Here is a 24,590-nt window from a genome sequence, read left to right as displayed (position 1 = left end):
CAATTAGAGTTATCACACGTTGAGAATCATTTGAGTGATAAATTTGTCTCTCTATATCAAATAGACGGTTTTACTAAGTGTGATCAATAAAAGCTAACAGCTTGATATATTTTTTCATACTTTTTATACTTTTAATGATTAAATTTTTCATTTTTATCTTTGAGCAATACATTTATCGACAAATTAGAAGTTTAAAAGAAAAAAAAAACTATTTACCCATTAAAAAATTAGTTTACTATACAATGTTAACATGGCGTCTATTGGTAGACAGTGTATATCATTGCGTTTGTCATTCGCTGGAAACTATCCACTCCTTGATGTAACCCCACCACACCAACCACCAACCACCAACGACTTCTTGTTCTCCAGGTTTTATTTTCTGCTCTTTTTCCCCTTTAGCTATATACTCCCTTTGTATATACCTCTCGGGGTCTCTGTCTTTTCTACTACAACTCAATCAACCCATCCAGATCTATGAACTAATAATTACTCTCCCTTACGATTTTTAAATATTTCCCTTTTAATTTTAGAAGTTCTTTTTTCGGGTACTTACCTTAACATTTTCTTCATAGCTAGATTCAAATTTCAGGTACAGGTTAGGAAGCAAGAGTTGTCGTACGATAATTGGGCAAATGGGAAAAGAAATCGATCTCAAAGGTAAGTGGGTAACGTTGGACTATTCTTACGAGTGGGTTTGCCCTATGCCCCCAACATGTGTTGCACGTACTTCTTTTTATATTCTCTTGGATTAATTTTATTTTTCGTCCATTAAGTTTTATTAAAATTTCGTTTTTTATATATTAAACTTAAAAAGTTTAACTTTTATCCTTTATAATTTCGAAAGTTTAGTTTTGATATTCTTATATTTGGTTAACTTTAAATTTTTAAATAGGTAATTATAATAAAAATAATCTTTACGTGTTTCTTAAAAGAAAACCTCAGAAGCATTGTCTCCCTCCCTCCTTCCCTGTCCAGAGCTTCCTCTTCCATATTTCGTAAGGTGGAGAGAGAAAGGTGCACAAATTATTAATAATAATGATAAAAAAAAAACTTGGATGGATGTTGCTGAGAAAGAAGCAAGCCATGGAAAGCCACGGAAAATAAGGATTTTTTGTTGGTGATTTATAAATACTGAAATAAAATATAATGGCGACTTTTAGTCTTACTAATTTAAATTAGTAATTTCCAATTTTTATGTTAACAAGAATTATTAACGTTATTAATTAAAATACAGAAAATAAATTTAAATGAATTTTTAAAAAATATAAAATATCATAATAAAAAAATTTAAACTTAATATACTAAAATATACCTTAAGTAAAATTTAATGGACTAAAATAGCATTAAGTCTATTCTTTTGAGGTGAATTTCACGGTTCTTATAAATTTCACTTTTTTTTTCTAGGTAAAATTTGGAAATTATAAAGTTGTCCATTTAGAAACGTCATTTATGTATTCATTTTGTGTGAATTTCGTAGTGAACTCTTCCTTCGCGTATGAATTTAGAACTCAATTCTTTTCATGGTCTAAATATGAAATAAAATTGAATTAGAACGTCATTTATATATATATATCTCATTTTTAAATTAGAAAAAAATTATAAACTAATAATATAATTTTATTTTACAAAATCATTCAATCATAATCAATCAAGTGATAAATTTATTAATTTTTAAAATAATTTAAATGATAATTTATAATTAAATAATGTAAAATAATTTTATATTATAAATATATAAATATTAAACTTTTTAAATTATTTGTTAAGTTAATACATTGTTAAATTTTATTCATTTATGTTATGTTTTATTTTAATATTATATTTTGAATTATTAAATATTCATAGTGTTTATAGATACTCATTATTTCTTTGAATGGATTGAAAAATAACCTTGTAGGTTCAATTTCAACAGCTTCAACTTCAACAGCTTCAGCTTCAATGGTTAAGAAAATAGAATCTGGTAATTTTCATTATATGAAACAATGAATAAATACATGATTCTCTCTATAATTACAATTTAAATCCAAATCATATATAATCTTTATAATTAATGGATTTTAACACCTCCTCTCAAGTTGGTGCATGGATGTCACACATTCCCAACTTGTCAAGAGAATTACTAAATGTGTGACATGACATCCAATCCCATTTCCTAAATTGGAGTGTTCTTTACGGGAACACTTTCATTATCAAACTCAAATGAGCCTTCTGGAGGAGGTGCCAACATTTGAAATACATATGTATATAGGATGATAGCATTGACCCACTGGCCAAATGATATATAGGCAGTACAGGCAGTTCCATCTGTACTGCATTTTCCCACATCTCCAAAGGGATTGGATTGGTCTCAACACAAAGCATAAATCAGGACAAGTGGAACATTCCCAATATTCTCGATTCCAATTTGTACAATTGTAAACTTAAAGAAAGGGCATGGAGGACGAACAATCGTGGCAACAACAAAACCAATGAATGAGTGTTAGCACCAGTAACGGGAATATACCAGAAGATACAGACACCTTGTTGCAAGCTGTATGGCCCTAGAGATCCACTACGTGCCCTGGGCATTTAAGGGACTTCGTGTAACTATGGCAGCTCGAAGAGAGAGAATACATGCATTATGTTAGAATTAGTTTGTTGTTACGAAATAGTTACAACTGTATAGGGTTGTTGCGAAGTTAGTTGACAACCAGATCAAAGCTGTGTATAAATAAGAGCCTTTCGTACATGAATGAATAAGAAGAATATTTTGCATAAACTTGTAGTTTAGTTCAGGAGGAGCTTTGTCCTCAAAACCAAGGCATCGTCTTCGTCCTCTCACGCACATCAACTAATCCGACCTGCTACTATGGTTGACCACGGTACTCGCCGGACCACCACCGATCGCCTGGAAGAGGCCATTGCCGCCCTCTCCGAGAAGCACACCGACCTCGCCTGCAAAGTCGAAGCCATGTTGAATGTTTTTCACATCACCACTCTGCGTCTCCTCCACCGCCGCCACTCATCACACATTCACAACCGCCGGTCAAACTCGACGTTCCTCGGTTTGACGGTCATGATCCACTCAGATGGATCTTCAAAGTGTCTCAGTTCTTCGATTACCAGGACACACTGGAGGAAGATCGCATCACGGTCGTGTCCTTCTATCTCGACAGAGCCGTGCTCAGCTGGTTCCAATGGATGTATTAGAATGGCTTCATCACGTTGTGGCCAACCCTTCTTCAAGCGATTAAGACTCGCTTTGCTCCCTCATTTTACGACAATCCCCGCGAAGCACTCTTCAAATTGGTCCAACGAGGCTCAGTTACGGAATACTTGATTGAGTTCGAGATGTTAGCAAATCGTGTTGTAGGATTGTCACCCCCAGTTCTCCTTAGTTGTTTCATCTTTGGCCTTAATCCAGAGATACGCCAGGAAGTCTAGGCATTCCAACTAGTCTTCAGGAAGACAAGCTAAACGATCGCCGGAAGCACTCCAGGCCTCCTCCCCCTCTGCAGCCACCACAACCTTCATCAGTCACTAATTCCAACCCTCGGGCCAAAACTCCGTCCATTCAACGCACTCCGGAGGACATGGCTTACAGGCGCGAAAAGGGTTATGTTACAACTGTGATGAGAAGTGGAATTCTTCCCATTGTTGTAAAGGTAAGGTCTTATTGTTTATCGCTGATTCTGACGAGCCCCCTTCCCCAGTAGATGTCACCTCTGACACCACAGAACCCTTGGCCCCTTAATCCTTTGACCTCACCCCACTTCTCCCTCATGTTAGCCTTCACGCTATGGCTGGCGTCCCTTCCACTGACACTTTCCGCCTCTATGGTCTTATCAACCATGCTCGCATGACCATTTTGGTTGACAGTGGTAGTACGCATAATTTTGTTCAACCACGTGTCGCCAAGTTTCTCAACCTGCCAGTGCAAGACACTCTACCCCTCCACGTCATGGTAGGAAATGGGTCCATTTTGGACTGTCAGCAGATTTTTCCCGATGCCACTGTGTTGATCCAGAACCACTCCTTCACGGTGACACTGTGTGTTTTACCCCTAAGTGGAGCCGACGTCGTTTTAGGGGTTGAATGGCTGCGTACATTGGGCCCAATTATCACTGATTACACCACTTTTACCATGCAGTTCACCCACCTGGGCCAGCCCATTAGTCTTTGCACTGATGTTCACATTGACACTACTCTAGCTTCGGCCCAGCAAGATAAGCGTATGATTGCCACTGACTTAACTTCAGGCCTTTTCCACTTATCATTCTTGACCACTCCTCAACCCGACCCGCCAACAGAACCGCCCCACCCCATACCCGGCATTAACGACCTTCTGCTCCAGTTTCATTCCATCTTCCAAACACCTTCAACCTTACCCCCCCCCCTCTCGCCAACACGTACACCACATCAACCTCCTTCCCTCCGCCAATCCTGTCAATGTCCGACCATATAGGTACCCCCATTTTCAGAAAATGGAGATAAAAAAGCAAGTGTTAGAATTGCTCAACTCAGGTCTGATACAACCAAGTCGGAGTCCATTTTCTTCTTTGGTGCTATTGGTGAAGAAGAAAGATGGCACTTGGCAGATGTGCATTGATTATCGGGCGCTCAATTCTATCACGGTAAGAGATCGCTTTCCCCTTCCGACCATTGATGAAATTTTAGATGAGCTTGGCCATGCTTCATGTTTCTCTAAACTCGATCTACGTCAAGGTTTCCATCAAATTTTGATGGCAGATGATGATGTTCATAAGACAGCGTTCCGAACGCATCACGATCACTATGAGTACCGTGTCATGCCTTTCGGCCTATGTAATGCGCCGTCAACATTTCAGGCAGCCATGAACACCTTGCTTAACCCGTTTCTGTGGAAACTTGTGGCCGTTTTTTTTATGATATTTTAATCTACTGTGCGAACCTCCCTGATCATCTTTCCCATTTGGAGTGCATCTTCAACTTGTTGTCACGAGCTCAGTTTTACCTCAAGCGCTCAAAATGTGTGTTTGGTCAACGCAAGTTAGATTACTTGGGCCATGTGGTTTCCAGTAATGGTGTACAACGTGACCCTTCCAAGGTTCAGGCCATTAGTGACTGGCCCATTCCTCAAAACCCAAAGGAACTCCGAGCCTTTCTCGGCCTCACCGAGTTTTATCGCAAATTCTTGAAAGGATATGTTGTTATCGCGACCCCTCTTACTAAACTTCTTAGCCGAGATGCTTTTGAGTGGTTGCTGGAATCCCAGGAAGCTTTCGATAATCTGAAACGAGCCATGACTGTTGCTTCGATACTTGCCCTTCCAGACTTTACCTTACCATTTGCCTTGGAATCTAATGCTTCAGGCATTGTGATGGGAGATGTTCTTCATCAACAGGGCCAGCCCATAGTGTTTTTTAGCAAGCTGTTTTGCCTTCGCCTCAAGCTTGCCTCCGCCTACGTTCGGGAGTTACATGCTATCACCGCCGCAGTACGAAAATGGCGGTCATATTTGCTTGGCCACAAATTCACTATATTCACAGACCATCGTAGTCTCCATGAGCTAATGTCGCAAACGATTCAAACTCCATAACAACAATTTTATTTGGCTAAACTCTTAGGGTTTGATTATGAAATTCAATATAAAGCTAGGACGTCGAACATTGTTGCTGATTCATTATCGCGTATTGAACAACCATTATTAGGCCAATGTTTCATCCTTTCGATCCCTCAAAATGAATTCATGGCTCAGTTGAAGGGTACACTGTTGACCAGTCCCATCTTTCAGAAGCAACGTGACGCTATGCAAGCTCGACCTACAGAGTATCCAAGTTTTAAGCTCTCCGATGATCTCATCTTATTCAATGGTGCAATTTGGATTGATCCACAAAACCCTTTCATACCGGCCTTATTACACGAGTACCATGCTACCCCTATCGGTGGCCATCTCGGTGTAAAGAAGACACTGCATCGCCTCCACTTGAACTTCCATTGGTCCACCATGGCCAACGACGTTAAGCATTTTGTTCGTCGATGTAGTGTGTGCCAACAAGTCAAACCTGTCACGAAGAAACACGCTGGGTTGTTACAACCCATTCCCATTCCCTCCGGCATTTGGGAGGATCTTTCCATGGACTTCATTACTCACTTTCCACGCTCTAATGGGTTTACAATCATCTTCGTCTTTGTGGATAGATTTTCTAAGGGAGTCCACCTCGGCACTTTGCCAACTCAGTTCACAGCATTCAAAGTGGCCATTCTATTCCTCGACACCGTGTGTAAGCTTCATGGCTTTCCCCGCAGCATCATCTCTGATAGAGATCCGATTTTCGTTAGTTCTTTTTGGTGAGAATTATTCAAGATGAGTGGTACCACGCTCCGCATGAGCACCGCCTACCACCCCCAAACGGACGGTCAGGCTGAAGTCATGAACCGCACCATCGAGCAGTTTCTTTGGTCCTTCGTCCACCATCGGCCGACGGAATGGCACAGATATCTCGCTTTGACAGAATGATCGTACAACACCTCTCAACATTCTGGCACTGGGGTCATACCCTACGAGGTCATTTACGGTAAGCCCCCGACTTCCATTCCTCAATACTTCCTGGGCTCTTCCCGAAATGACGTCGTCGATACATTATTACTCACGTGCGAAGAAGTTCACGCTGAACTCGTACAAAAACTCCTCAAAGCCCAAAACTCCATGAAAAACATTGCTGATAAGATGCGTCAGGACGTTCAATATGAGGTAGGCCAGCTGGTGTACGTGAGACTTCATCCCTACCGCCAGCTATCCCTTCGTGAGAAGTCCCAGACCAAACTCACCAAACGCTACTTTGGCTAATTTCGTATACTGGAACGAATTGGTAGCATTGCGTATCAGCTTCAACTCCCTGAAGGGTCGAGAATCCACCCCGTCTTCCATTTTTCACTTTTACGACCACACCACGGACCTCTGGATTTGTAGACTGCTTCACTTCCCCCAGAAACAGTTCATAATAATCCCATACTTGAACCATTGACTATCCTCGACTCACGACTAGATCAGTGGTTAGGTCTCGCTCCAGAGGACTCTACTTGGGAGAGATGGGGTGATATTCGTTAGGACTATCACCTTGAGGACAAGGTAATTTTTCCAGGGGAGGATAATGTTAGCACCAGTAACGGGAATATACCAGAAGATACAGGCACCTCGTTGCAAGCTTTATGACCCAAGAGATCCACTACGTGCCTTGGGCATTTAAGGGACTTCGTGTAACTATGGCAGCTCGAAGAGAGAGAATACATGCATTACGTTAGAATTAGTTAGTTGTTACAAAATAGTTACAACTGTATAGGGTTGTTGCAAAGTTAGTTGACAAACAGATAAAAGTTGTGTATAAATAAGAGCCTTTCGTGCATAAATGAATAAGAAGAATATTTTGTGTAAACTTATAGTTTAGTTCAGGAGGAGCCTTGTCCTTAAAACCAAGGCATCGTCTTCGTCCTCTCGCGCACATCAGTGAGCCGGCTATGGAACTCAAAACAACATTCATAGGAATAAACCACCAAGCAAGCATCTTCTCCAAGATAGCAGCTTGTCCCAATTGGGAGAAAATCAAGCAAGGTAGCAAGAGAGTAAACACCAACTGTAAAAATGGTATACTGGGAGGAGGATCCATATAAATTTCTTCCATTAAATCTCCATGTAAAAAAGAATTTTTTACATTGAATTGAAGAAGTGACTAATCTTGAGTTGTTGCTAGTGATAATAACACCCTCACTGTATTGAGCTTTACAATTGGTGTAAAGGTTTCTTGGTAATCAACACCAAATGATTGAGTGTAACCCCAACGCCTATGACCTCTGATCTTGTTCTCTGCATTTAGGGCCCATTTAGTATAATTTGTATCATTAAGATGTTCAGGTGTAAGGATTGGAGACAAATCCTGCATATGTGGAGCAAAATCTGATTCATTTGACCTATCCTCCATTTTTATATTCAGAAGCTAATATTCAATTTTTAAAGAAGAGAGGTAATTAGAGTTAACTTTGATACCATATTAGATTTCAACTTAAAATCAATTGACACTAAATGAAGTTGCCCAAAAGCTACACACTAATTTTAATATTTTATTTTGAATTATTAAATATTCATAGTGTTTATAGATAATCATTATTTCTTTGAATGGATTGAAAAATAACCTTGTAGGTTCAACTTCAACAGCTTCAGGTTCAACTTCAACACCTTCAAATCTGACGAGTAATATCATCATGGAACATCATTCTATTTCGTCGCCACCACGTTTTGATGGCAAAAATTTCACTGAGTGGAAGGAGCGTATGAGAACATTCATACAATCTGTTGATTTCAAGCTTTGGCTTGTGATAAAAAATGGACCAAAAGTTCCAACAAAGCTAGTAGACAATGAAGAAGTGGAGAAAAGTGAAGATGAATATGATGAAGAAGACATGAAGAATTCGGAACTAGAGGCCAAAGCAAGACATATTTTATATTGTACCTTGAATGCAGATGCCCCTAAAATATTTTCAGAGGGCCACAAAACAGCCAAACAAATTTGGGACGAGCTTGACAGGTTAAGTATATAGTTTTGTAGATTCAAAATTTTGAAATTTGATAATTGTTGAATGCTAATTAACGTTGAAGTTTTTCTCCTTAATTTTAGTGCACGCATTGTTCATTTGTAGATTTCTAAACTTACATAATTACGTAATTGAGGTGTCATAAAATAGTTCATGACGTTTATTCATGCAGAAATTAAATATGGATTTAAAAGAGTTAAATAATTTATAGGCTTCAATTGCAATTTTATTCCTCTTGTTTTCTAAATTCATGATTTTGATTTTTTTAATTTTTAATTATAATATTTGATTTTCCTGATAAAATTATGAATTTATGTTTTTTTGTTTTCTTGATATATTATTAACTAATAGTTATGATTATAGGAGATATTAAATTAATTATAAATTAAATAAAAATTATTAATCATTAAAAAAATTTAATCTAATTTATATAATATTCTTTTACCATTTCCTTTATTTTATTCTTCCTCCTTCTCCTTTGTCTCTTATTTATATGAATTATTGTATATCATAATAAAAAGGGATATCAGTCAAAGAATTTTTTCAATTGATTGAATAATAAAAATAAGTAAATTATTATAAATCCTAGTGTTTGATTTCCGCATATAAAATAAAAAGGACTATCCGTAATCAGCAACTACATTTTTACACCATTTGCAATCTTTGCTTTGATAGGGAAATGACAGGGGCCAACTCTCCCTCACCACAACTCATCAGCCACCGTCCAAGCGTTCCATTGAATTATCCAGATCTCTACTTTTTAGATGAAACAAGTACGGTAAAAACTATTTGTTCTTTTAAATCATCTCTTATATCCATTAGTTTTTATTAAAATATTATTAATTGTTTTACATTTTTCAATAAATAATAAATATTTTAAATTATGATAATTAATAAAAAAATTCTTTTATGATAACCGAGAAAGATAGTTAATTACAAATAATAAAATAAAATTGCATAACAACGTGATATTCTCTTTGCATATACCAATTGATTGAATAAAAAATAATTAATTAGACAGAAATAATGAAATCAATCAATTACTAAAACTCTAAAAGTCACTGTGAGAGATAAAAAAAACTTCGTACCCCATTGCCGGAGGCTCTTCACTATGCGAAGGTATGGGGGAGGGATGTTGTAAGCAACCTTACCCTTGTATATGCAAAGAGGCTGTTTCCGGATTCGAACCCATGACCAACAAGTCACCAACAACTATGAGAGATGATTAATAAATAATTTTATTTCATAAAAATATAATCAAAAGTTTAATCTTATATGTGATTAAAAAAAACATCTATTGATTTCTCAAAACAAAAAACATCTATTGAAAGAAAATAACTTAAATGAATCTTAATATTTTTACTTAAAAAATATCCTAAATTCATCCAAAAATTAAATTAACCAATTTTTAAATTATTGTGAGTTAGTTAAATAAAGAGAGAGTTATACATAAGTAGCGCGCGGTAGTATTATACTGAACAAAATAATAAAAGATTTTTGCAAGTGTAATAACTATTAGCTTTGTTTCAGGGGAATCGATGGACAAATTTCTGAAGTTTTGCGTGCCCCTTCACAAGTGTGCTCTAAGAGGCAATTGGCGAGAAGCCAAATGCATATTAGATGAAGATCATAGACTAAAGCACGCGGCAATAACAAGAGAGTGGAGTACATTGCTGCATATTGCTGCAGGTGCAAACCAATTTGTCTTTGTGGAGAAACTGCTGCAAGAACTCAATGATGAACACATTGTATTGCAAGATAGCAAGGGCCAGACTGCCTTCTGCTTGGCTGTTGCATCTGGGAACATGCCTATTGTTCGTTTGTTGAACCATATAAATCCACGCTTGCTAATGATCAGGGATAGAAATGAAAATACCCCTATTCAGTTTGCTTTGATGCAAGGAAAATCCAATGTGGCACAGTTTCTATACTACAACATGATGGATATAGTAGAATTCGATGATCAGGACAAGAAGTCGTTGTTCTTCACTGCTATCAAGGCTGGCAACTACCGTAAGCATTTACTTTTTTCTTCTTACACAATTTTAATATATTATTTTGAACATTTTCCTGCTTATTATTATTGATTGAAAATTAAAATTAACTAAAAATTACATAATTCTGTTGACTCACTTCTTTCTTATGTAACAAGCCTCACTCATAATTTTTCAATTTTCAACAAAATTTAACAAGTGATATAATATGTGTTAAAAAGTATTTCATTCATCGTAAGTGTGATTTAATTTTATTTTGTTTTACACAAGTTAAAAAAAATTTAATATATAATGAGGGAGTAATATATAATTCTAAAAAATTAACTTATTGGGAATATTAATGAAAAAATAATTAATATTTAATTTTTAGAAGCAAAGGTATGTTTTATTAGGGTCCACCCCAACGTCATTACTACTCATTAATTTCTTCAATAAACACATCCTTATCCTTTTCATGATCTTTAGGAATTGAAATTGAAACAAATTAATCCATCATTGTTCGCCCCCAATCTTCCCTCTCATCTCATTCAGAATTCAAATTCATTTTTTTAACCATTTCCAAAATCGCATTTTGAAACACCTCCGACGTAGGCACAACCCCATCCACACGTCGTGGCTCTCCATAATCCTCATCAGAAGATTCTCCATAGGAACTAGAATTTGAAGTAATGCATAATCCTTTTTTCTACATATAGAAGACAAATACTTTTTTTTAATGCGACATTTATTTTGAAATAAAAAAATTTGTTATTATTATTTTTTTTCAAAAGAGAAGTGGGATGTGTTGAAATTGCTACAAATTTCTAGAATATTCTTAAATATAATATGTATGAAAATAGTAGAATATCCTAGAACTATAGTGTGTATGAATATGGTAGAACAATCTAGAACTATAATGTGTATAAATATGGTAGAACAATTTAGAATCATAAGTGTATGTATAAGATAGAAGAATTTAGAACTATCATGATACTAATCTATCATGAAAACTCTAAAAAGACCTAAAGTAATGTAGAAACATTCACCACCATTGAGAGGTTGATGACTTGAGCCTATAAATAGACAATTGGTATGTTGTAATTGATAATCCAAGAAATCAATGACATAACCTTCTTTCTAAAACAATTCTCTAAAACTATCAACTATCATCTAATCAACTACCAACAGTAGCATCAGAGCTATGTTCGGTCATACATTGGGCGTAGTTATCTTACCTATCTATCATTCCAAAATCCTCCCAACTACTTCAAAAATTTCCTTTGTACTATTAACCCATTCTAATAATATTTTTTTTCTAAGCTATGGATAACACTACTCAATCGTCAACTATTTATGTCCCTATCTTCAATGGTGAAAATTATGATTTCTGGCGTGTTAAAATGGAAACATATTTTTCATCTCAAGATTTATGGGACATAGTAGAAGAAGGCTTCACCATTCTCGCGGATACTTCAGCTCTTAATGCATCTCAAGAAAAAGAGTTGTAGAAAAATAAACAGAAAAATTCAAAGGCATTGTTCACCTTGCAACAAGCGGTGACTAATCCAATTTTCCCAAGAATTATGGGAGCTAAGACTGCCAAAGAAGCGTGGAACACATTACAGGAGGAGTTTCAAGGAAGTGATAAGGTACGTGCCGTTAAACTTCAATCTCTAAGAAGAGATTTTGAACTATTGAAGATGAAGGAGTTTGAGACAGTTAAAGATTACTATTTTAAAGTTAAAGGAATAGTTAATCAAATGAGAGCTTTTGGGGAAGATATTCTTGACAAGAAAATTGTTGAGAAAATTCTAATTACTATGCCCCAAAAGTTTGACCCAATCGTGACAACGATTGAGGAAATCAAAGATCTGTCCACTCTATCAGAGATTGAACTTGTGGGCTCTCTTGAAGCATATGAGCAAAGACTTTATAGGCATAAAGAAGATACAATTGAAAATGTCTTCCAGTCAAAGTTTAAATTTCAGCCCCAAAACAAAGAAAATGGAGGAAAGAAAAATTATGGAGAAACTTCCAGAAGAAGAGAAGGTTCTAGGAATTTCCTTAAGAACAAAATAGATAAAAATCCTCCATGCAATATATGCAAAAGGCAAGGCCACATAGAGAAAAATTGTTGGTTCCGTGATATGCCACAATGCAACCATTACAAGAAGTTCGGACATGTAGAGAAAAATTGTCGCAACAAAAATAAGCATCAAGCTAATATCGCAGAGGAGCATGATCAAGAACAATGTACGTTCTACGCCACTCAAGACTCAATAAAAGAAAAGAGAGGAAGCTGGTACTTGGATAGTGGATGTAGCAATCACATGGCCAAGGATGAGACTATTTTCAAAAGTATTGATGAGTCTCTCAAAGTCAAAGTTTGACTTGGAAATGGAAGTGTGGTTGAATCAAAAGGAAAAGGCACTGTCATGGTGGAGACAAATAAAGGTACGCGACTCATCCATGATGTCTTACTAGTTCCCAGCCTAAAAGAAAATCTTCTAAGCATTGGCCAAATGATGGAGAGAGGCTACACACTTTACTTTGAAGGAGGTGTATGCAAAATCTTAGACAACAAAAATAAAAGGTTTGAGATAGCCCAAGTAAAGATGAATAAGAGCAATAGAAGCTTCCCTCTAAATTTAAAATATGCAACAAACATTGCCATGAAGGTACAAGTTAATGATTCATGGCTATGGCATCGAAGATTTGGCCACTTCAACACACATGCCTTGAAGTTGTTACATGAGAAGAACATGATGAGAGATCTTCCAAGCATAAAGGAGAACAATGAAGTGTGTGAAGGATGTCTCCTTGGTAAGCAACACTGATTTCCTTTCTCAACAAGCAGAGCATGAAGAGCGAAAGATCTATTGGAGCTGATACATACCGACGTTTGTTGACCAATGAGGACGCCATCACATGAGAACAACAAGTACTTCATACTCTTCATTGATGACTTCTCTAGAATGACATGGGTATATTTTCTAAAAGAAAAATCAGAAGTCTTTGGAGTATTCAAAAAGTTCAAGGCCCTTGCTGAAAATCAAAGTGGAAAACGGATAAAAGTACTAAGAAGTGATCGCGACAAAGAGTACACCTCTCGCGAGTTTGAAAGATTTTGTGAGGATGAAGGCATTGAGCGACAACTTACAGTTGCATATTCTCCTCAACAAAATGGAGTGTCCGAGAGAAAGAATCGCACAGTTATGGAGATGGCTAGATCGATGCTCAAGGAAAAGGGACTACCTAACACATTCTGGGCTGAAACAGTCTACACTGTTGTTTACATACTCAACAGATGTCCAACTAAGTTTGTAAAAGACAAGACTCCAATTGAAACTTGGAATGGGAAGAAGTCATCAACAAAGCACCTAAGGGTCTTTGGATCTATATGCTACATTCATATTCCAGACGTGAAGAGGCACAAGCTTGAAGACAAGACTATACGAGGTATCTTCCTTGGGTATAGCAATATCTCTAAGGGCTACCGTGTCTACAACTTGCAAACTAAGAAACTCGTCATCAGTCGAGATGTTGAAGTTGATGAGTACGCTTCTTGGAATTGGGATGAAGAAAAAGTGGAGAAGAACGTTCTTATACCCGCTCAACTACCTCAAGAAGAAGCTGAGGAAGAAGATCCAGGTGAACCACCTTCACCTCCACCACAACAACAAGATCAAGAACTATCATCACCAGAGTCTACTCCAAGACGAGTAAGATCTTTGGTGGACATATATGAAAGCTGTAACTTGGCTATACTTGAACTTGGAAGCTTTGAAGAAACGTCAAAGCAGGAAGTATGGGTCAAGGCAATGGAAGAAGAGATACATATGATCGAGAAAAACAACACATGGGAGTTAGTAAATCATCCCCATGGAAAAGATATCATTGGGGTTAAGTGGGTCTATAAGACAAAGCTCAACCCTGATGGCACCATATAGAAACACAAGGCGAGGCTAGTAGCTAAGGGTTACTCACAGCAACCCAAAATTGACTACAATGAGACATTTGCACCAATAGCTCGTCTTGATACCATAAGAGCTCTAATAGCTCTTGCGTCACAAAAAGGATGGAGTATCCATCAACTAGATGTCAAATCCGCCTTCCTTAACGGCGTACTTGAAGAAGAGATCTATGTGGAGCAGCCACAAGGATTCGTGTCTGAAGGCAAAGAAAACAAAGTGTTAAGACTAAGAAAAGCACTCTACGGTTTGAAGCAAGCACCTCGAGCATTTTATAGCAGAATCGATCATTATTTCATGGATCGAGGATTCAGGAGGAGCAAGAGTGAGCCTACACTTTATATCAAGTCTCAAGGGCAGTACACTCTCTTACTCTCTCTATATGTAGATGATCTTATCTACACGGGAAACAATACTAAGATGATGATGGAGTTTAAAGAAGACATGATGAAGACCTTTGAGATGACCGACCTTGGTTTGATGAGTTACTTCCTCGGCATAGAGGTAAGTCAGAGAAATGAAGGGATATTCATCTCGCAAAAGAAATACACAGAAGGCTTACTTAAGAAATTCAAGATGTATGGATGTAAACCTGTTGCTACTCCACTCATAACAAATGAGAAACTACAGAAGAATGATGGAGCACCAGAAGCTGATGCATCCAAATACCAAAGTCTAATTGGAAGCCTCCTATATTTGACAGCTACACGGCCTGACATAATGTATGCTACAAGTCTTCTATCAAGATTCATGCAAAGCCCAAGTCAAATACACTTTGGAGCAGGAAAAAGAATTTTGAGGTATCTACAAGGAACAAAAGAGTTCGGTATATGGTATACTACCGAAACCAACCCAGAATTACTTGGCTACACCGACAGTGATTGGGCAGGTTCGGCAAATGACATGAAGAGTACCTCTGGCTATGCTTTCTCACTAGGATCGGGAATGCTCTTTTGGGCGTCGAAGAAGCAAGCTACAGTAGCACAATCAACAGCAGAAGCAGAGTACGTGGCAGCTGCTGAAGCAACGAGTCAAGCTATATGGCTTCGTAGGATACTTGAAGACATGGGAGAAAAACAAGATGAGTATAGTAAAACCAACTACGACAACAAATCAGCAATTGCAATGGCGAAGAATCCAGTTCATCACAACAGAACAAAACACATAGCAATCAAGTATCACTTTATTAGAGAAGTTGAAGCAACTAAAGAGATCAAACTCGACTACTACAGAACAGAAGATCAAATTGCAGACATATTCACGAAGGCATTGCCGAGACCAAGATTTAAAGAATTACGAGATATGCTCGGAGTCACAGAAATTTGCATCAAGGAGGAGTGTTGAAATTGCTACAAATTTCTAGAATATTCTTAAATATAATATGTATGAAAATAGTAGAATATCCTAGAACTATAGTGTGTATGAATATGGTAGAACAATCTAGAACTATAATGTGTATGAATATGGTAGAACAATTTAGAATCATAAGTGTATGTATAAGATAGAAGAATCTAGAACTATCATGATACTAATCTATCATGAAAACTCTAAAAAGACCTAAAGTAATGTAGAAACATTCACCACCATTGAGAGGTTGATGACTTGAGCCTATAAATAGGCAATTGGTATGTTGTAATTGATAATCCAAGAAATCAATGACATAACCTTCTTTCTAAAACAATTCTCTAAAACTATCAACTATTATCTAATCAACTATCAACAGGATGTAAACTGGCAAATTTTGGAGAAAAAAAAACATTCCACTTATCCTTCACACGAAGGGAGTTTGGAAAGTTAGTGAAGAAAAAAGAAGTTTGTCCTATGTATTGAAAATCTAATATGATACTTATTTTGGATTTTTTTTTTAAATGAAACATAGAAAGGGGTATGTTATTTTTTTTTCTTACAAGAGAAAAGTACGATATATAACATTAATAAGAATTAGGCTCTACTTAGCATCGGATGAAGTGAGCCACCTAATGGAGTTGGTCCTCAATATTGAGAGTATGTTAGAAACTCTATGTTGCTAATACTCATCTTCTAAAAATTATTTTAGCATGTTTATATGAGTTATATATTTATTTGATAAATACTAATAATACACTGTTCAATATACTTTTAAGTATTAGTTTAAATATATTAAAAATCACTAAATTATATAGATTTTATTTCTTATTTAATGATATTAATAACAATTTTATAATTTTCAATATTTTTTTAAAAATGTATTAAAAATTGTGTTACCAATAGTAACGCTTCTTTTTATATATTTTAAGATGAAGTAGACTAGGCATTGATCCAAATATTTTTCAGACATGGCCGCAAGGATGGCAGAAGATTGGGAAGAGATAGCTTTTGCACGTGATGAGAATAATGAAACAGCTTTACATGTCTTGGCTTTAAATGACAAGATGAACCACGGTAAATTCTTACGTTCACTAATTATAAAAAAAATTCAGACATGTAGCTTGAATTTTTATTTATTTATTTATGGAGCTTATAAATTCCTTGTTCTTTTACGCGTCTTTCATTGCAAATAACCAATTTTTATATTGCAGGGAAGAAACAAAGTATGTTTTTCCAATTGGTTAAATTTCTTTGGAACCGTATCCTTGGCCAGCAAAACTTCTCGGGGGCAATTAGAATCATAAGTGAACCTTCTAAACTATTATTCAATGCTGCAAAAGTTGGTAATTTTGGATTCTTGTCAGAGCTTATTAGTTCTCACCCTAGCTTGATATGGGAAGTGGATGACAAAAGGCAAAGTATAATTCACACAGCGGTTTCGCATCGCCACTCCTCCATCTTCAATCTGATACATGAAATAGGGTCGGCAAAGGATGTTATATTATCATATATTGTGCAAGAAAACAACACTATATTGCATTTGGCAGCAAAATTAGCCCCACCAGGTCGACTTGGATTAGTTTCTGGAGCACCATTCCAAATGTGCCTCGAGTTAATATGGTTTGAGGTAACCCCTGTTGGGGAGAAAGAGAGAAAGCCAGGAAAAAGCATATACTAAAATGAGATGAATCGCATTATGAATTGAATTACACAGAGGCTATTTATACAGCTCAAGTTCAGCCTCAATCACTGCCTTATTACATTCAACTAACTAAACAAACTACCAAACTTTACAACTAATATTCTGAATTACAACTAACACACCCCCTTAATTCAGAATCTCCATAGGTGAAACACCAAGCTTGTCTCTCAACACTACAAAGCTATTCACCTTTAATCCTTTTGTAAAAATATCTGCCAGCTGCATTTTGGTGTTGCAATACCTCAAATCCAGCTGCTTCTTGCTCACCTTTTCCCTTAGAAAATGAAATCTAGTCTCAATATGTTTTGATCTTCCATGTGCTACTGGATTCATGACCAAACTGATAGTAGATTTGTTGTCTACATACAATCTAACTGGCCTCTGAATTTCCACCTTCAATTCTTCAAGCAAGGAGTCCAACCACAAGGCTTGACATGCAGCATAGCAAGCTGCTATGTACTCTGCCTCACATGAGGATAAAGTCACCACTTGCTGTTTCTTGGAACACCAGCTTATTGATGTACCTAGAAACTTGAAAAGATAGCCTGTAGTGCTTTTCCTTTCCACCTTGTCTCCGCACCAATCTGAATCTGAGAAGCCAATTAATTCTGAAATTTTCACTTGGTTTGTGAAACCATCTTGATAAGCTTCCTTAGTAAACAAAATACCATAGCTGAGTGTGCCTCTAAGGTATCTCAGAATCCTCTTGGCAGCAGCCCAATGAGAGGCCTTAGGATCATCTGAAAATCTGCTAATTAGACCCACTGCAAATGAGATATCTGGTCTTGTATTACAGAGATATCTCAATGACCCTACAACTTGCTTGAATAAGGTGTTATCCACTGATTTTTATGACTCATCCTTCACTAACTTCAAGCCTGGTTCAACTGGAGTGGATGTTGGATTGCAGCTTATCATCTGGAATCTTTTGAGCAGATCAGTTGTATACTTTTGCTGGTGCATGATCATCAACTCCTTTGCTTTCTTGAATTCCATTCCTAGAAAATATGACAGCAATCCCAGATCTGTCATTTCGAATTCAAGCTTCAATCTCTCCTTCAATTTCTCTATAGCTAGTGGATTGCTTCCTGTGATCAGCAAATCATCAACATACAGGCACAAAATTATCATGTCTTCTTTGTCATTCTTCCTTACATATATTCCATGTTCCTTTTCACACTTATGGAAGCTTTCTTTTATAAGAAAAAAGTTTATTCTCTTGTTCCAGGCCCTTGGAGCTTGCTTTAGGCCATACAATGCCTTATGCAATCTGAACACTTTATCTTCCTTGCCTTTGATCTCAAAACCAAGAGGTTTTTTAACAAACACCTCCTCTTCCAAGGTACCATTCAGGAAAGCTGACTTTACATCAAGCTGGTATAAGGACCAATCTCTATTGTGGGCTAGTGATATTACCAACCTTATGGTTTCCAGCCTAGCTACTGGAGCAAATACTTCAGAATAATCCAAACTAGCTCTTTTGGAGGAAACCTCTTGCAACTAACCTTGCTTTATGCTTGGCTACAGATCCATCTGGCTTTAGTTTCAGCTTGAATACCCACTTCACATCAATGGGAGACTGATTTGAAGGTAGGTCAACAAGATCCCATATTTGATTTCTTTCAATTGCCCTCAATTCCTCTTCCATTGCAGCCTTCCATTGATCTTGTTGCAGTGCATCTCTGAAATCAATTGGTTCAACATCTGCCAGGAAAGCAAAATGTACAAACTCACTTGCATTCCTCTTTGCTTATACTTTTTCTTCATCTTCAATTACTGCTGCTTGGCCAAGAATGTTAGGCAACTCCACATGATAGTCTTTAAACTTCAAAGGCAAGTGCCCATCCCTTTGTGGTCTGAGATGCACAGCTGCAGACCTATCATTTTCAACTTCAATTCCAGTTTCTTCAATGATTTCTGCCTCAGTATTCTCCTCTTCAACTAGGGTACTAATTGTGGATTTCTTCTTCCAATCCCATGAGCCATCTTCATCAATTACCACATCTCTACTTATGAAGATTTTCTTAGACAATGGTTCAAGCAGCCTGTAGGCACCAGTTGGGTGATATCCAACTAGTATCATAGGTACACTCTTGTCTTGAAGCTTCTTTCTCTTCTCATCAGGTACATGTTTGAAGCATAAAGACCCAAACACCCTCACATGCTTCACTGTTGGCTTCCTTTGTGTCCACACTTCTTCAGGCACTTTATTCTTTAGCTTCTCAATTGGACTCTTATTCAGTATATAGACTGCAGTGGACACAGCTTCTCCCCAAAATTCTGATGGCAGGTGTTTCTCCTTCAGCATACATCTAGCCATGTTCATTACAGTCTTATTCCTCCTTTCAGCCAACCCATTATGCTGAGGAGTATATGGAGCAATAACTTCATGAATTATGCCATGTTGGATACAGACAAATTCGAAATCCTTTGATGTATACTCCCCTCCACCATCTGTTCTAATAACCTTGATTGCTTTTCCACTTTGTTTTGCACTCAACACTTTAAACTCCTTGAATATAGAAAGCACTTCACTCTTGGCTTTTATCAGGTACAGCCACATCATCCTACTAAACTCATCAATGAAGGTCACAAAATATTTGTTACCTCCCATTGAACACACTTCCAGTGGGCCACATACATCAGAGTATACAACTCCTAGCACTTCAATTGCTCTAGTAGGTGATTCAGATTTGAAGGAGTTCCTAGGTTGCTTACTTGTCAAGCATCTTTCACAGATTCTGTGAGGAATTCTGATTCTGGGTAGGCCATCAACTAGCTTCTGTGATTGGAGTTGATGCAGGCCCTTGAAATTCAAATGCCCAAGTCTAGAATGCCAAAGCCAACTCTCATCTTCATTGGCAGTTGATGCTAGACATTGCACATCAGCATTATTCATATTCACTTGAAAGGTTCTGTTTCTAGACAATGGAACTTTGAACACTCTTACATCACCTGGGTCTAGTAAATCCAGAAACTTGTTCTTCAAGGGTGCTGAGAAACCCTTTTCAAGAAGCTGACCCAAACTCATCAGATTACACCTCATATCTGGCACATACATCACTTCTTCTATTATTGCTAGACTTCTATCACTCCTTCTGAAAGTAACATTTCCAACTCCCATGCTCTTCACAGTACTGTTATCTGCAAATTTTATGGTGCACCTCCTGCTGTTATCAAGATTCACAAGTCAATTCAGATTGCAGGACATGTGATTTGAACATCCAGTGTCCAAATACCATGTTTCTGCATCCACATTGTTGCTGAAATTGCATATGGTTGTCATCAACACAACTGCTTCCATATTTGAACCACTTTCACTTTCATTTTGTTGCTTTGCTTGTGCCATATGAGCCTCATTTTTGCTGTATTTCTTCTTCTTTTCTCTTACATCTGCACTTCCACATTCATTTGCAAAGTGACCCCAGCCTTGACAATTGTAGCATCTGATCTTGCTCCTGTCAAACCTTCCTTTTCCAGCCTTATTACTTGAACCAGATTCTCCTTTTCTTCCATATGGCATTAAGTGATCCAGAGCAAAGTCATTTTGATCATTCTTGCCTTGAAATGAAGGATTCTTTCCTTCATGCTTGTTGCTATATCTCTTAGCATTCCCTCTCCACTTCTTGTTCTTCCAACCTTGCTTCTGTTTTGAAGCATACAAGGCCTGATCTTGCAATCTTGCTGGACTCCTCTCATTCATCTTCAACTCATGTGCTTCTAGAGAGGGTTGCAGCTGCTCGATTTTCATCTCAAACAGGTCTCGTGCCTCTTCGATAACAACAACTCTCCCATCAAATCGAGGGGTTAGAGTTCTCATCACCTTTTCTACCAAATCTTGATCCTTGAATCTCTCACCACATTCTTGCATTTGATTCACAATTCTGAGCAATCTTGTGAAGTAATCACAGATCCTCTCATTGTCTTCCATCTGGAGCAGCTCATATTGTCTCTTCAAAGCATTTAGCTTCACTTTCTTCAACCTGTCATCACCAGAACATGCTTTTGCTAGGATATCCCATGCCTCCTTCGATGTTGTGGCAGTTGCAATTTTTTCAAAATGTGCAGAGTCCACACATTGATGCAAGAAAAAGAATGCCTTACAGTCTTTCTTCTTCAAATCCTTCCAAACTTGTCTTTGAGCATCTGGTGTGCTGGCTGTAGGCTCTTCAATCCCATTCTGAACCACCTCATAGACATCCTGAAAACCAAAGAGGGCTCTCATCTACACACTCCATTTGGACCAGTTTTTCCCATCAAGAACTGGTAAATTTTCAAGTACATGGCCATTCATGATGCTATCTTGATCTATCCACACTCAAGCTTTTCCAGCAATCACCAAGATTCTTTTGCAAGATCCAGCAAGATCCAGAATCTACCAAATCTTGATTCTCAATGCCTCACAGATTGCTTCACTCACAATCTCACAACTCTTAGCTGCTTCACACTCGAAGGATCCACACTGTTTAAATCTCTCACCACTTTTTCTCAGTTCACACCTCTCTTATCCCACCTAGTCCCAAGACTTAGTGCTCTTGATACCAAATCTGTTGGGGAGAAAGAGAGAAAGTCAGGAAAAAACATATACTAAAATGAGATGAATTGCATTATGAATTGAATTACACAGAGGCTATTTATACAGCTCAAGTTCAGCCTCAATCACTGTCTTATCACACTCAACTAACTAAACAAACTATCAAACTTTACAACTAATATTCTGAATTACAACTAACAACCCCATTATTTCATTGACTTTGCATGCTTTACATTTTCACATTTTTTTCAATTTTTTTAATAGTTATCATAATCAGGACCTTCAGCTTTCAAGTACAATTATGAGATATCTCTACAAGTTTAATTGCAGTCAATCATAAATTCATTTCTTATTATGCATATAGACTTCTAAGTTGTAATTACTGAGATTTGAGGCTTATTCACCACATTCATCTATACTAACTCTTGACATATATGTGACAGGAGGTGAAGAAGATAATGCCACCATCCTTTATAATGTTTAAAAATTCTGATGGCCTAACTGCTCAAGAATTATTCACAATGGAGCATGAGGGATTGCGGAAAGAAGGAGAGGAATGGATGAAACGCACTGCTGAGTTTTGTATGCTTATTTCAACTGTTATTGCCACAGCAGTGTTCTCTGCAGCAGTTAACATACCAGGCGGTATTGATGAGCAAACAAAGAAACCAAATTACTTGGACAAAACATCATTCCTGGTATTTGCAATTTCTGATGCTGCTGCATTTGTCTCATCTGCAATCGCGATATTAATATTCTTGTCAATTATTGTCTCACCTTATGCGGAGTATGACTTTTACAAGTCACTGCCCTTGAAGTTAATATGTGGACTTGTAACTCTATTCATCTCCATAGCATGCATGATGGTAGCATTTGACAGTGCCTTCTTCATCACGTACAATTATGGTTCCAAGGTGGTTCCTAATTTAATTGCAGTACTTGCGTGTGTACCAATGCTTCTATTTATAGCTTTGCAATTTCCATTATGGTCAGATATCATCTACGCGGCCTTCTATTGTAGGACTATGTTTAAGTCAAGTAAACGTATGATTCACTTACTAGACTAGCAAAAGGCATTGTAACAAGATCATATTTTGATTTGTTGAAGTTGTAATATATTATTTCGACTTAAACACTAATATTGAATGTCTAATATGATCATGTACAACTCTCCAGGAAACAATGTGGTATTAAACCTTAATGTAGAAATGAGAGACAATGTGTTGTTTGGGATAAGACTGTAAAATAGAAACACTGTTATGGACATTAAAAAGCATTATATCTGTAATGTGGTTTGAATATTCAACCTTCATATGAATTGAAAAGATATCAGAACCAAATCAACTATCCTTTTTTTTATATTGGTTTTCTTCTAATTGAACCTACTAATTAAATCGTAATTGATTTACTCTAATTAATTGGTTTAATCTGTTAATCAAATTAATGGTTAACAATTCTAGAGAGTGGAGAATTGGATTTTACAAACTTGATTTGTAAAGTACTCGACTAGGTGTTTAAATGAAATTATTTTATTTTAATGTATTTGTAATGCATGTCAAGAAAATGTTCAAACAATGTACAATGATTATTAAACATTAGTATTATATACAATGCCTTTGTGATGCCATATGAAATAAAATATTCTTTTGCTTCTAAAAAATATGACATAAAATATTGAAAACAAATAAAAAAGGTATATATGCATGGTTAGAAGATTTTAACCAATATCTGCACAAGTTACTACAAGCAAACAAAAAGAAACAAATCTTTCTTGCACACACTACTACATGAAGGGGATTGCTTATAGTTATATGGTGAGCGTTTGAGGATCCTCGTCACCATAATTTTATTTTTTCTTATATATATATATATAAAATCTTATAGGAAAATACATTTTCCAGGGTCCGGCGCCCTACGTACGGTGAAGTAGGAAAGAACTAATGCACCCGTGAATTACTCTATTTTACTCTAAAAAAAACTGCTATTTTACGTTACTTTAGTGTCTCTTCTCCGCATTCTTTGTCCCTTTTCCACATCAACTTTAACTTCTTTTTCTTTTTTTAAAAAAACAACCTACTAGTCTGGGTTCATTTAGGATTAGACAAATACTTTTTTTTTTCTTCTGAAAACACCTACAAGTCTCGATATCAACTCTAGACATTACAAATAACATCGGTTCAGCTGTCTATTATAACATATTAAAGCTACATATTCTGAATGAAATATTGTTCCCATGTGAATCTCATTTTGTTCTTCATCAAATTCATATATGACAAGTAGATAAGCCTTAAGCTTGAAAGTTGAAATAACAGAATTTAATTATAGAGGAAGAATAAATTTGACATGAAAAGAAAACTTAAAGAATAAGTTTTTTATTTTAAAAAAATAAAAGTGAAATACAACATCAAATAAATTAAAGAACCAAAATTTTAAATTTTCTAGACATATTTTATGTCTTTTTTTCTTATATATATTTTTCCTTTTCCAAACAAAAATGTACGGGTCCATGAAGAGTT

At 36.7% G+C, this 24,590-nt stretch overlaps 1 protein-coding gene across 2 annotated transcripts; it reads left to right on the top strand.

Moving 5' to 3' along the window:
* Window positions 1-385: 385 nt before the first annotated feature.
* LOC114425412 lies at window positions 386-23,310 on the top strand. 2 transcript variants are annotated; one of them, XM_028392333.1, is made up of 8 exons: window positions 386-657; window positions 1,898-1,960; window positions 8,171-8,540; window positions 9,223-9,320; window positions 10,078-10,560; window positions 16,805-16,912; window positions 17,050-17,465; window positions 22,518-23,310. In XM_028392333.1, exons 1-8 carry the CDS (start codon window positions 633-635, stop codon window positions 23,139-23,141), a joined length of 2,187 nt encoding a protein of 728 aa, XP_028248134.1. In that variant the 5' UTR covers window positions 386-632; the 3' UTR covers window positions 23,142-23,310. The 2 variants fall into 2 exon arrangements, with proteins under 2 accessions (XP_028248134.1, XP_028248133.1); XM_028392332.1 differs by having other exon boundaries at window positions 8,156-8,540.
* Window positions 23,311-24,590: the final 1,280 nt, after the last annotated feature.

The sequence above is a fragment of the Glycine soja genome, chromosome 9, assembly GCF_004193775.1.
Source record: "Glycine soja cultivar W05 chromosome 9, ASM419377v2, whole genome shotgun sequence".
NCBI lineage: Eukaryota > Viridiplantae > Streptophyta > Magnoliopsida > Fabales > Fabaceae > Glycine > Glycine soja.
The sequence above is the reverse complement of the archived record's forward strand: the minus strand, read 5'-3'. Positions and strand labels throughout refer to the sequence as shown.